The 13,771-nt window shown below is 36.7% G+C and overlaps 1 protein-coding gene across 4 annotated transcripts in view; it reads right to left on the bottom strand.

The window, feature by feature from the left end:
• The window catches only part of SPG11 (spastic paraplegia 11 (autosomal recessive)), a 38,108-nt gene that overhangs the window by 7,056 nt on the left and 17,281 nt on the right, over positions 1-13,771 (bottom strand). Inside the window, exons 22-34 of one of the 4 annotated variants that reach the window (XR_774645.1) lie at positions 12,540-12,745; positions 12,120-12,228; positions 11,446-11,605; positions 9,980-10,237; positions 9,556-9,756; positions 9,122-9,229; positions 7,813-7,972; positions 7,186-7,400; positions 6,080-6,824; positions 5,064-5,206; positions 3,410-3,608; positions 2,405-2,542; positions 578-795 (exon numbers count right to left, since the gene is read on the bottom strand). Coding sequence is in view for 3 of the 4 variants with exons in the window: in XM_010572150.1 (XP_010570452.1) it covers positions 578-711; positions 2,405-2,542; positions 3,410-3,608; positions 5,064-5,206; positions 6,080-6,824; positions 7,186-7,400; positions 7,813-7,972; positions 9,122-9,229; positions 9,556-9,756; positions 9,980-10,237; positions 11,446-11,605; positions 12,120-12,228; positions 12,540-12,745 (2,776 nt within the window). In the remaining variant the exon portion in view is untranslated. Of the gene's footprint in view, positions 1-577; positions 796-2,404; positions 2,543-3,409; positions 3,718-5,063; positions 5,207-6,079; positions 6,825-7,185; positions 7,401-7,812; positions 7,973-9,121; positions 9,230-9,555; positions 9,757-9,979; positions 10,238-11,445; positions 11,606-12,119; positions 12,229-12,539; positions 12,746-13,771 lie in introns of those variants that run through there. The other 3 variants (XM_010572150.1, XM_010572151.1, XM_010572152.1) reach the window with 3 other exon arrangements.

Genomic DNA, 13,771 nt, shown 5'->3' with positions numbered 1-13,771 from the left:
CAGTGAGTCGCATTAGGCAGGCTGATGTTCCCTTAGAGCCACAGAGGTTTTATTTTTAAACCAAGCTACTGCATCTTTTTTACTGTGAGGTGAAAGGACATAATTTTATCAAACAAAATTTGCAGTGAACCTTTTAGCAATGACACCATTATATTGGGCATGTCTCAGACTCCAGGAGTCCTTTCAAGGCAGGACTTAAAGATGCATGACAGTCCAGTAATACAAATCATCCCACTTCACCAGTAGTTGAATTACTTTGACATTCCCATTCTGATTTACTACACTGTTGCAACCTCACCATTCCACTATCTCTACCTCTGTTTTTCCAGAGAAGTCTTCTAAGAGCTTCTGTGACATAAAAATCATCACCTGCACATATCAGACCAAACCCCCACTTTTAGCTTGTAGGGACAGGCAGGACAAGACCAGTCAGCCAGAGGTGGAAGACTGGACTCCATTCCATCACCCACCTACTCCCCCTGCACTGCTCATGAGCAAAGTTATTTCCTAATGTGTACATGGAACCCTTCATACAGCATATGAATAAACAAACACACATGGCGTCAAAGACACATACCACAAGTCCGTACTCTTCATTAGGTGCCAAATGTTCATCTGTGAGAAGTCGTGCTGCTTGGAGGACTCTAGTGATTCCTTCCATGTGGCAAGTCAAACTAAAGCAATTATGGGCCAAAATCAGCAGTTCTATAACTGAAGAATAGAACAACTCAGGTATTTCAGTTAATAAGCTGAGGAAGTTAATTATTATGCGTCTCTCCAGAAGTGATGCCATTTCTGCAGAGGATACACAACCCTTCCAGTTAAATTTGTAGCAGAATTGGATTAGAAAGTTGAGCTATTATGGTTCTGTCCTATGCAATTTTAAGGAGTAACAGTTTCTGTAACAGTATGCATTCAGTCTGGCTTCTCAATCTGTGGGAAAGTCTGGGGTTTTTGGATCATTTTCTGAAACATTATTTTATTCTGCACACAAAACTTCCAACCTCCTCCACCAAAAGCTGATTGACAAACATATAATAATACATCAGCACTCCACTATGACCAGTCAGCTCCGCACTTGAAAAAGGAAGGCCACAAGTTTTGCATCTCGGTTTGAAAAATCATTCGTGAATTCTATACACTAAATAAATGAGTTAAAACAGCACATCTTAGCGTATTCCATTTTCCGTGGAAGGCCCAATCTAATACGGTAAAGCAATCACGACACAGTGGAGTCCCAGACCTTACTCTCGGCACCATGCAATTCACTTCAGAAAAGTAGTAGTATTATACAAACTGGTACACAACATATTTAAAAATGCAGATTTTTAAAAGAACACAGTTAATGTCATAAACCTATAAAACATATTTTGAAACAAACCAATTACACCTCTACCTGTAAAAAGGTACTCTAGCAGAGACTCCATTCAAAGAGAGGTAGAGTCCTCCAGCACAATTTGGTAATTCCCAACATTGTTTCCTCAGAGTCTTTTCCTTACTTTAGTCAGCCATACACGAAAATACTAATATTCACCCTTACATTAATTAACCAGACAAAATAAGGGGTGAGTTAAGATCTGACAACAGGACAAATGTGTTAGGGACATAAAGATTACACAGAACATGATATTTTACTTATTTTCTCACAAAGGTTTTCCAGATTTACAGTGTTATAGCTGGATTCCAATGGAACAGTTTCAACATTAACTTCAGCCATGCTTTTGCTTCTACAGAACATGTTCTAGAAGACGCTCTTTCCTCACCACTCTGGACAAAATAGCATTGGAAGTTCTGCCCACATTAATATGAGACAACTCACACTAAAATCTTACCCTCATTCATTTTCCTCAGAGATGAGCTACCCATAATAAATCTTTTTATAAAAACAGTCTAAACTAGCAGTTTGGCACTGCTGATTAGCAGTGGCAAAATGGTAGCAAAGTACCGTGGCTATGTTTTGTAAACTTAGTGACAACATCTCCATGGTATGTAAAGCTGCAAAGTGTAAAATGGACTTTGTTAACAAAAGATCCAGAAAGTTAGTTTAACAATGGGTAAAGAAAGCCATTTCTAATTGTGATTAATATGAAGATAGTCACAATACCCTCCGTTCTGTAACATATAACTACAAAAGTTCAGGTAATTCACTGACTGCATTTCCCAGCTGTTGGCACACAAAAAAAAAAAAAAAATCTGTACTTTGTTTGTAAAGTAAACTGCTGCCATACTTAAGCAACACGTTTATTTACTGTGCATTTACTTGGATCTATTAATTTAATATCAAATTTGAGATCAGTAATAGATGCTTCCATCAGCATTGCTTTTATTCTTTGTGATTTTAAACCAAGTAATGCCATGTTAGTAATGCACTAGTTACATCAAGTATTATTTGCCATTTACTTACTGCAAGACAGTTCCCCACGTGGTACAGAGGAAATTTTATCCAGTAACTTCATGCCAACCAATGTATGATCCTGGCACAGCTTAGCAAGCTGTAGGAATGCCTGACTCTCAGCTGCAGGGTTCAAAACCTGTTTCTGTCCTGTGTCCACACAGAGAGAGAGTTATGTCACAAGTGCTAATTGTTCAGGAGAGATTAGCTACGTTAACAGAAAAAAACCCCAAAGAAACCAATATAACTTCATCCAGACTGACTTAGGACTTGGAACTACAATTCTAAAGACAATTTTGATCTTACTGCTTAAATTTAAGAATCAGATATTACTTCTTTGCCAGTTCAGTCCAATGAAATCCTACTGAACAACTGTATTGCTACCTGTAACTTCACAAATCCAGTAGGTTGCTGCTGCTGAGAAAAAGAACATTTTCCTCTTCCTTACACAACACCATTCTAACCCATCCCTTGCAGAGCACACCCGGACTCACAAATCTCCATCTGATGGCTCATTGTTTCTCATGGAACTTTGTTGTTAAAGTTGTAGCAAAGTAGAAGTGACTCAAATAGAAAAGTCCCCCAGAAAGTTGTTTTGAGGAGCATCCCTCATTTCACAAAGTAAAAAAAAAAAAAAAAGGGAAAATATTTTGGCCATGCTTTACACAAAGAAATGAACACGAGTCTTTCCAAGTCAGATGATGTGGGGCTGCAAAGGTCATGATTAAAAAACCCAAACAACCCTCTTTTTTAAAACCATTAATTTTACATACATAAAAAATAAAACCTTAACTACTGCAACACCACACTGGACACAAAAATAACTAAAAATAAACATTTGTATAAAACCTTATATAAGGTATACAAGGTTTACAAACCTTATACAAGAACTGCCCAAACATTACTGACTATAATTAGCACTCAAGTATCCCTAGAGCAAGGACTGTTTTTCAGATACACAAATACCACACCTAGAAACCAAAACCGCTAAAATACAAGATCAAGCTTCTTTACTACCTTTCCCTTCTGAAGATGCCCGTAATTCCTGCATGATTTCTTCAGCCACTAGTTCTGCCACAGTTTCAGGCTGGAGACCCTGTGTGGTAATGAATGCCTGAGCTTTCCTGCATCTGTCTGGCTGATGGGACGACAGAATTGCTCGAAGCACTTTTTCAGGGTTGTGGGCTGACATTTCACTGTAGGAGCAGTTCAATTCCTAAGAAATACACATACACTTAAAGGATTCTACACAGCAAAAATTCCAGTCCAGAACATATACTGACCTGCAGTACATCTTAATGATGAGCTGATGCAAGAGGGGAGTGCTGGAGAAGCAGACAAAACTGTTTCAAAAAATGCAAACATAATCTGTCCTTCTATCAGTTAACAGTGCCTTCATCTGTATATCTTCAGTATTAATGTTCTCAAGATCAGGATGGCATGTAAGTACTTTGTATTTGAAGTTTAATACTCACAGAGCTGTTGCCATGGACAGAGATACTTTCCTGAACCAAATATAAACCTTAACACTTAAAATACCTAGAAGAAAGACAGGAGTATTTCCTCCCAAAGAATTGTGTTTTACTGCATTAAGTTTTAATTATGAGGTTCCTTTTCCTCTTCTCTACATACCACAAACTCTCAGCAAAAAAGCTATACTAGTTTTTACATTTGCTACATTTGGAAGAGGAGTTGGTGAGGCTCTGTACATACTCTGCTATAACACATTACAACTTTACACATTCACAAATTAATAAAAAAAGTATGTCATAAACACAATGATCAATTCTTAATTAAAAAATATGGACATCCAGCTTCAGGCAAGAAGTATATGGACAGTATAAAAGGGAACAAGCCAGTCATATGAATACTTTTTAGTAGCTCAAATCTAAAGTACTCACTCCGAATATTCGAGGCATGAAAAATTCTGTAGGAAAATCTAAGAACCTCTGTAATAAAGAAGATTCTAATATTTTCAGCACACGCACTGCTTGTTTTTATTCAGAAAAAACCTAATGCTACCTTCCAAAAATATGACATGGAAAGGGGTTCTGTACCCTGAATGAAGTGTTCAGCAGCACCCTCTGGAGAAGAAGCAGAGGTGGGCTGCTGGCAATCATGAAGGTCAAAGAGCAGAGAGGCAACAAAGGACAATCTGCTACTTCTCCTATCGCTGTCTGGGTCAAACCACTTGGAACTTATTAGCCATTCCTCTCAGCAGCCTCTGGGTAAAGAGCTGACACTGTGTGGAGCCTGCAGAGCCCTTCTGTGCTAAAACTTCTAAGGCAGCTGCTATCTCTTTGTCTGCTTCTGGGTGGGTGTTGATTATGAAGGCATCCCACAACAAAGGCCTAAAGCAAAGTGCTAGATGAACAACATATGCTTTAAAGATTATAAAAAAGGCACATCAAAGAGACACAGGCTGAAATCTGGCTTAGTGGAGTCAGAGGTAGGGGCCTGGGGAGTCTGGGAGTTGAGTCATTTCAACACTTCATGCCTAGGAAGCATCTGGCCATTTTTCCACACAAAAGCTTGGTAATTTCACCCTCTGAAGCTTGTTTCAGGCACTTGATGAGTACTTTCACCACTCTTTATTCCTTCCTCCACAAACTTCCACAGCACAGCTTGATACGAACCACTTGTTTCTTCAATCATGTTATTAGACACATACCTTAGAAAGTTCATATAAACAGAGAACCTGTCTGCAGTAGTTTCTCCCATGGACACATTCATCTATGAGAGCCTTCAGACTGATAACAACTTGGTCATCTAGAGGTGGAGCCACAATGTGTGTCCAGTCTTCTAAGCTTGATGCTGGAAACAAAAATTTATATATAAATTCCTTTCTCATAAAGACAGGTAACACCAACAAGCCTTATACTTGGAGCAAGACTCCAGATATCTGTAGCAAATACATAATAGTTTCTCAGTCTTTGAAAACTGAACTCTTGATACCTGTGATTTATTTTTTTTTTATAAGTTTTAGGGTACAAACAATATGACAGAACACAAATGAGCCAAAATATCCACAATAATATCTCAGATGTAAAAATCCTAAGCATGAGAGAGCGTAAGGGTTCGGCAGTCTTTCTGATGGCTTAGGCTTCATTTATTCTCTTCTATTTCTATTAAGTGTTATTCAAGTTAGTATTAGAAAGTATTGTTCCAGCTGACAGCTTTCTCATTCAGACTTCATAAACCTGCACAGAGTACTTTATATATAAACATTATCAGCCTTAGCCTTGCTATTAATAAGAAACACTAAACCCTTTATAATAACAAAGAATTCAGAGAAATATGTTAGTTAAAGCATTTCCTTGTTTCAGCTCCAGAAACACACTCAAGATTTACTAGAGTGTGTATTCCAAAAGCAGGAACATAGATGAAGTTCAGTGCTACTTTACCAGAACAGAATTGTGAACTATAAAAAATGAATGGTTAAGAGAATATAGAAACTGTATACAGAAACACCCTCCCTGAAGCACATACAGGCAACGTATATTACAAGGCTTCAAATTCCTTTCACCAGAGGATTTACAAACCAAGGAGATAACCCACTGTCCCGAAGACCTTATTTCCTGCAGGAATTTTGGGGGAAATTAACACTGTAACAAAAGAGGAAGAATCCAGTGGAACCGCAACTATGGTATCACTTGTCAAGTGGCTGAATTGGTTAGTGTTACTTACCACTTGGGACTCTGCTTTGCTGAGACGCACTGCTTTCAGATGTCTTCTCCCTTGTTATGAGGAGAGTCTGAATATCCGTGTGTAATTTGTCTAGCTCAGTCTCCCCTGAGGCCAGAGCTCTGCAATGCAATACCAGTGAAACATCTCTGTTGTAGAAATGGAAATACTGACAAACACGGCTGGCTTCATGGACACTTCCTTCATCAAGAAGGCATCCGATCAGAAACTTGAGTGATTCCTCCTCCTCGTTAGTCAAGGTCCGTTGAGAATCTCTGAACAAAAGACCCTCCAGTTTTAAGTACTTTGATGTGTTCAGAGCAGGTAGCTTTGAAAAAGAAAACTCCTTAGCTAAGTTATCAAAGGTAAGATCCCTGTTCGCTACAACACGGGAGGAAAATCTCAACTTGCCTGACCCCTCATCTGTGGATAATGTTTGTTGTGCGATGCGACAAATCCAGATCTGCTTCTCTATTTCTTCTATTTTGTGCAGTGGTACCGAGTCGTCCTTGGCTAGCCAATGGCCAGCTAGGGTAAGCAACAAATGTCTCTCCATAATGCTGTTTATCTTCTCATGAGCTAAAGATTCAAATACTGTGTTTGCCTGATCAAAAAAAAAATCAGATGCAGCTTTGCTGGAGATTGAATTTTTCATGAAGTTCTCATTACATTTTTTCCAGAATTCAATTCTTGTCTGGTTTTGATGCCACTGTCCAATGTCTCTTAAATGACGTAGATCTCTTAGAACCTGCAAAATTCAGAGAGGTTTTTAACAAATATCTTTCCAAAAAAGTAAAATCACACTGGATGGCCAGCATACTGAAAAACTGATTTTAGATTAAGTGTCTCAATATGCAACAAATCCATCTATTATTCTCACCAAATAAAACTGATTGCATAGTCCATAAAAAGAGTAAAAGAATAATGAAAGCTATATTGTCCTTTTCAGCTCAGCACTTACAGCCAACTTGTTTGGTGTACATGCACTGAAAATAAAAATGACTTGAATAAAAGTTTGTGTTTCAGGAAGGCTGAGAAGCAGCAGTCTCAACACTGTCAGCAATAGGAGTATTAAGAGGTGAATATCATTATCTAACTATACTAGTTACCTCTTGCATAACTACGGTGTCCACAGGTAATTCAGCTAGTGCTGCTACCTCCCGAGCCAGTGAGAACATTCCTTTCTCTTGTAGCTGCTCCAGAATTGATCTGCACTCACTCTGAAATGTCTCCATATTGTGACTGGTTAGGATGGAGTGATTAATTGATATGAAGGAATCTTTCAGGGTCTCACTGAGCGCACAGAGTTTCTTCATGTAAGGACCTGTTTTAAAAGAGTATAAACAACTAAAGGCAGCTGGTTTTTAAATCTGAAGAAATTCTGCTACTTATTTCAGCATGCAACCCTGCCAGAGGAAGGCAGATTTTACACTTTAAAGCTTTCATGGGACTGAACATAAGGTCTTAAATCCATAACTAAAATACTTCTGCAGATAATCTGTGCACTCCTCATTAACACTTGCACATAATCATTCTCCCAAACAGAGTTACACACAGTTACATTTTCACCAACTGCAATTCACCATAAGGACCAAGTCTGGCTATATAAATTCTTATACAAAAATAAAACAGTATGAATACACTTAAAAGTAAACATTTTCAGTCACTCCAAAAACATTGCATGTGGTATTTAGATTAAAGCAGTAATATCATCTAACAGAGGAAGCTGTATTTACCATTGAGTAGATTATCTGCTGCAGCAAACAGCTGTAAGAGCTTTCCTAATTCATATTCCGTTCTACACTGCTGCATCATCAATTCAAGAAGAAACAATGCTTGTGATTCCAACCATTGCACAGGTAATTCTGAAGCTGCTGCTTCATCTTCAGTTTTAAGCTGTGTAGATAAAGATTTTTAAATGTTGGGGGTTCTTTTGCAAATATATTCTGCATTTTGGTGGGAATTGCACTGGAAATGGAAGGTGTACCAGAACTACCTCCTTCTTTAAGAAACAATGAACTGTCATTTGCAAGGGGGCACTGATCCATTACTGATGTATGTTTGACTTTGATCTGGAAGTAGTAAATTTTATGGCAGGGTGACCACCAATTACTCCTGATAATCATGGAAGAGGTATAAAAGATGCAAGAAGGATCAGAAATGGATAGATAAAATAAATTGCTAGATTAATGGCTCTTGTCATACTGCTGTATACTTTAGAAGCATATCCACTATCTGAGTGGCACACAGGGAAAAGAAACTTATCTAGTTATTCCATGACATGGAATGTTAATTCCCAAGATATTCAGGGAACTAGAAAATTGTGATGGAAATGAAAGAACTGAAATAATTTGTGAAAACGTCTGTATGTGACAAACAAGGAATGCTGCATGAAAACACTTTGGTCCTCTTTAAACCAACTGCTAAATCAGTGTTTTAATCAAACTGTAATTCAGTTGACTAAGTCATTGTCAAAGAACAGTCTACGCAACTACCAAAACTAAAGCAATATCACAGACTTTCTCAGAAACTCTGAAACATATTCAAAAAAATTGTCTTTCTTAAATAGATATTCCGTGTAAGTCACTGGTTTATCAGGTCACTATTGACTTGCCCTGGTCAATATAGAATAGAGAATACCCCACACTTACTCACCACAAATAATTCAGTTTACCAACAGTGGTCCTACCTGAGTCAATGCCAACCTTCAAACTGTAAACTGCTCACACAAGGAGGATGACATTGTATTTCAAACTGTAAACTGCTCAGACGAGGAGGATGACATTGTATTTCAATCTGCCCATATCAACTTAAAACAAAATGATTTAGAAAAATGCACTGCGCGTTTTGAATTGTCAAAAATATTTTTCCATCAAGTGCCAGCAATAAAAAGAATCTGCTGAAACCTACTGCTTCATAAATCAGCTGCTAGATCATTCTAAGCATACCCTTTTTCATTATTTTCATATATGACATGAGATGCCTATCACATTCTAATAAGGGAAGACCTAGGCAATGACATTTAGAGAAAATGAATTTGCTTACTTTTGTGAGACTTTCCTGAAACTTGTCCAGTTTTGTTTTAGCTTCATTGTATTTTTTACAGTTCATACATAGTTCATACATCTCCAGTATATACAGTAAAGGGGAATCCTTTAAGACACAAAAATAGGTTATAATTCTTTCCTAAAAGTACCTCAATAAATGTAGAATTTTCCTTCCTCAGTACCAGAACAATAAAGTTCTACTTTATTAAAATTGCATGCAAGGTTGATATATAATCTGCGAATTTGTAATAATTGGAAGAATTTCCATTAAAAATTTTCTTACTTGACTGGGATTTTCAGTGGATTACACCCAGGTTATCTAGGCCACAAAGAGCAAGACAGAGGGGGAACCTATAGGACATCTCCTCTCCAAGATGACTTGAGATACACTCAAGTATACCACTAAAAAGACCTTTAAATGTATTACCTTACCTTTAAAAAGAGCTGGAAACCATTCAGAAGTGTTTTACTTTTTTGCTTTCTTAAAAAGACTTTCCAAATAACTGATAGGTCATGAAGATCCCATTCATGATTTTCTGCTGAACTTTGAATATGGCTTGTTGCTTCAGCTCTGGTAGTATCATCCACAGTAGTAATTATCCAAACACAGAGACAATGAATAATGTTCGCATCCTGTAAAATGACAAAAATGATTGTTTTATAACCACCAGAGACAAACATCACCTTATTATACATCACTTGGGGAAATGTGTGATATTATTCACAATTACTACAAAAACTGAGAAAAAAACTCTATGAATGCAACCTACATATCTACCATTAACATAATTATGCACAACCATCACTTTTTTATTATTTATTCCTCAAAAAGATAAATAACTTCATCAATACTCACTTGGAAACATGCTGCTAAAACACTCAGAATAGGAGCATGCTCTCTCAATCCTTCAGTCAAAAGGTAACACGAAGGGTTCGAGTTCCCCTGACATTGAAAAAGGATTTGAAAGAGACTATCTGCATATTTGCTCTTGAACACACTGGCAGCACTCTTTTCAGGACTCTCTGCATCAGGACACAAAAATGGTAACTTCTCCAATGCCAGCATCAAGTGATCTTGTAAAATGGGAGTGAAATCTTGAAGGATAGAAATGACCTAGGAAAAGACAACCCAAAGCATCTATCCAGAGTGAGATCCAAAGAGAACAAAGGGGAAGAAGGACTGAACCATTAAATACACAGAAAAGACAAATAAAACATTTTTTAAATTTTATTTTTTAGAACATTTTTGGCAACCTAGGGAGGAAAAAGTGTTCTGTAGGTGTGAATTATTCTAATAAAATATTGAAGCTCATCCTTTCATGTGAAGCTGAAATGCTTCTTGGAGACACTCATTTTTGGCACATCTCTCATATTACTAACAGCATATCATGAAAAGTATCTAGTTAGTTGCTGTTGTGTAATTACAGATTTTTCTTTTCAAGACAGCAACGAAGAAATCCAAGCTAAAATCCTAGGCTTTCTAAGTATCATCTTACCTGGAATTCTCCATTTAGCTTCCTCACATTACTTTTCCCAAATTGCATTTAATTTTTCCATATTGGTAATAATTTCTTAATTTTTAAATTACATTTAAAACAAAAAATGGAAGATTTAGATTCTCAAAAGCTTAAATATCTTTACACAAAAATCAGTGTAAGTTTTGAAAGGAAAGATAAGTGACTTTATTAAACTTACATTGAACATATGGCAACTCTCCAATAAAAAAAACAGTAACTAAATGATTTTAAAAACCAAATTAAACTTACAAACAGTATGTCATAATTTTAACTAAATTTAAAATTAAAATTAAGACTCTTCTTAGCAATTACTTTTGTATCCAATTCAGTTCAAAGAGACACTCAAATCACTCCTCTCTGAAAATTGTTTTCTCCACTACTGATTAATAACATCACATAAGATTTTTCAAACACGGAATTTTTTTCCTAATCTTCTCCTTTAATAGTTAGCTTTAGTGCTTTTAGAGGCATAATATATCTGCTGAACAGTCAACTCCCTCTGGAGTCAATTTCCTTTGTCATGTGTTAGCTTTTCACATGCCAAGAGGCAGAGAAAAGTAGAAAAGTTGGGAAATCTGGCTGTAAGAGCAGGTCTATCATAACCAGAGGATATCGAGCATCCTGAGACTTCTAACTCCCTGGAAAGTGATGAGGCTTCAATTTTATGTTGTCTCCACAATGTGACAGTCTCTTGTTAAAAGAATCTATTTTCTACCTTCCTTTTTATTTTTCTTTTTGAGCATCACAGACAAAAAAAATTTGTAATAAACTCTATCTTCTTTAAAATCATACACAGATAGCTTACCTCATCTGGCTGGTAGCTATACAGCTGGGTTTGGATGATGAACTGCAGCCAGTCGTTGGATTTGGCACATTCCTTTAGGTAAGATGTACTCAGTCTGATATTATGGAGTTTACAGAACTGCATTACCAAAGACCACTGCCTTCTCGAGTCACTAGATGTCCTGCAAGGAATTTAAAGAGCTTCAGCTGTAATAAACTGGTATTTATACCAGATGTTAACAATGTGTAAACTCATTACGTGGCCTGCGATCCATTGCCTGCAAATGGCAACACCAGCACTTCCACTGACTTCACTACAGGTAAGGTCACATTCCACTGGGGAAGCTTCCATACTACACCCTGTGGATGTTCCCACCCACCAAGGCAGGTACATTGTCCTATCTTGACAATGTAGGCTTTGAAAAAAAGTCAACAATCTTCACTTCTAAGTGTGCTGCAAGAACTCTGTGCAACAGTGAGTCTCACATGCTGACTGCATTTCCTTATTCTTGGCAATATACATCTATTACCTCTATTATTTGAAATACCAAGACTATACTCTAAATTCAATTATATTCAGTTTACTGCAATAAAACACACATAGATCTCTTTAATATTATCTGAATACACAAATTGTAAAATTCAGTGTTCAATCTCAATTTGCCAGCATAATCCTTTAAATCATGTTTTACTCACTTCTTTATTCCTTGATGCTCAACTGCATCCCAAAAGGCTTCTTCTAAGGAGATAAGAACTTCTTCTACTGCTGCTTTTTCACCATCAGCCAATTTTGTTAACTTTTCAACTGTTTAAAAGAATGTATTACTATTTCTGAGATGGTATTTGGGATTAGAGTAAGGGTAATATTTTCAGAAGTACCAGAATCAACAAGCAGAACAAATCATATTAATGTAAATGTTCCAATAGCTATGCCAAGTCTGGCAAAAATTAGTAAGAAGCAGGAAGAAAAGAAGAGCAAAATTCTTAGCTCTTCAAAGGACAGGGTGCTTTTACTGCATTCCTGAGAAGTTAGGCACCATCTTTCAATCCATCCCTGCTTCCCTTCCAAATAAATACATAGTACCCTATTTTAAAACAAGCAAAAGACACCCTTACCCAAAGATTCTCTTATTTGATTGTGCTGAGAATCTTCATTTCTAGTTCTGTAACTGAAAATTATGTTTGCAACTTTAATATCGACCCTGAGTTTGAGGCTGTCGAGACCGAGTAATTCTAGAAAACACACACAGGCTGCTCCTACTGAAGGTACACTGAAGAAAGAAAGAGCTAAAATATAGGCTTCATTTCCTGCTTGCTGAATCCTGAAACAAAAAGAACACCAGTTAACACATACGATTTTTAACCAATTTTCAAACATGAATATTCCCCATGTTTACAAGTACCTACAAGGTTTACTAAACTCACAGACTTTATTAGCATCAAAGATATGTAGAACCCAAGTTTCATATTTATAAAAAAGTGTAGGTACGAGAATAAAGCCTCACACATGATAAGCACAGAGTTTACAATTTAATAAACTTTAACAAAAAATAAAGCCAATGCATTTGATATTATAATTAATAAAAAACACCTGTCAGCAGTTTTAGTGCAAAAAGTCCCATTGCAGAAATTACAATCCAAGCACTGCAGCATCAAGAACCTGAAACTGATTTGCAGATTGTGTTAAGGGAAAATATACCCTAAAGGGTTCTACAGTGGCTGGTTCATTGGCTATCTGAAATTTTTCCACAGTAGTAACTGAAAAAACGATGCATGCTTGACCACCTTTTAAACTATTAAGTGCTTCAGTTTACGTTAACATATGTTTCCTTTTTGCCCAAATCTTAGCTGCTTACACAAGAGAAACTGTTTTGTATAGAAATGATGAAAAGAAACAAATAGTGACTAATACACAGACAAGACATTCTAGAAACAAAGTGATTTGTTCTGATGTAACTCCTACTAATTTTGAGTATACTTAGTAGTAAATTTACTATATTCAAGCAAGACGTGTAATTTGACTGTATCCTTTTGAACACATGATTTTGAAGCTTCAGCCAGAAAATCTAATTCCTTCAATCTCCAGTACATTATTTGTCTTATTAATTTAACTAAACAAGTGTCATCCTTAGGAAATGTCAAAGAAAAGGGGCATCTTTTTTCTGCACAGTGATCTAGAGGCTCAGGTCCCTAGAAGAAAAGCCTACCCGTGTTTGATATAACTGGAACATTTTTCATTCCTTGCTTTCATTGTGCAGATTTTATTTAGGTAATTCAAAATAAAGCTCACCTTCTTTTAGGTGATGTTTGATTTCTATCCTACCTGATGCTAGACTGAATAGACCCCT

Source organism: Haliaeetus leucocephalus, unplaced genomic scaffold, assembly GCF_000737465.1.
Source record: "Haliaeetus leucocephalus isolate CR32 unplaced genomic scaffold, Haliaeetus_leucocephalus-4.0 Scaffold339, whole genome shotgun sequence".
In the NCBI taxonomy this organism is placed as follows: domain Eukaryota; kingdom Metazoa; phylum Chordata; class Aves; order Accipitriformes; family Accipitridae; genus Haliaeetus; species Haliaeetus leucocephalus.
The sequence above is the reverse complement of the archived record's forward strand: the minus strand, read 5'-3'. Positions and strand labels throughout refer to the sequence as shown.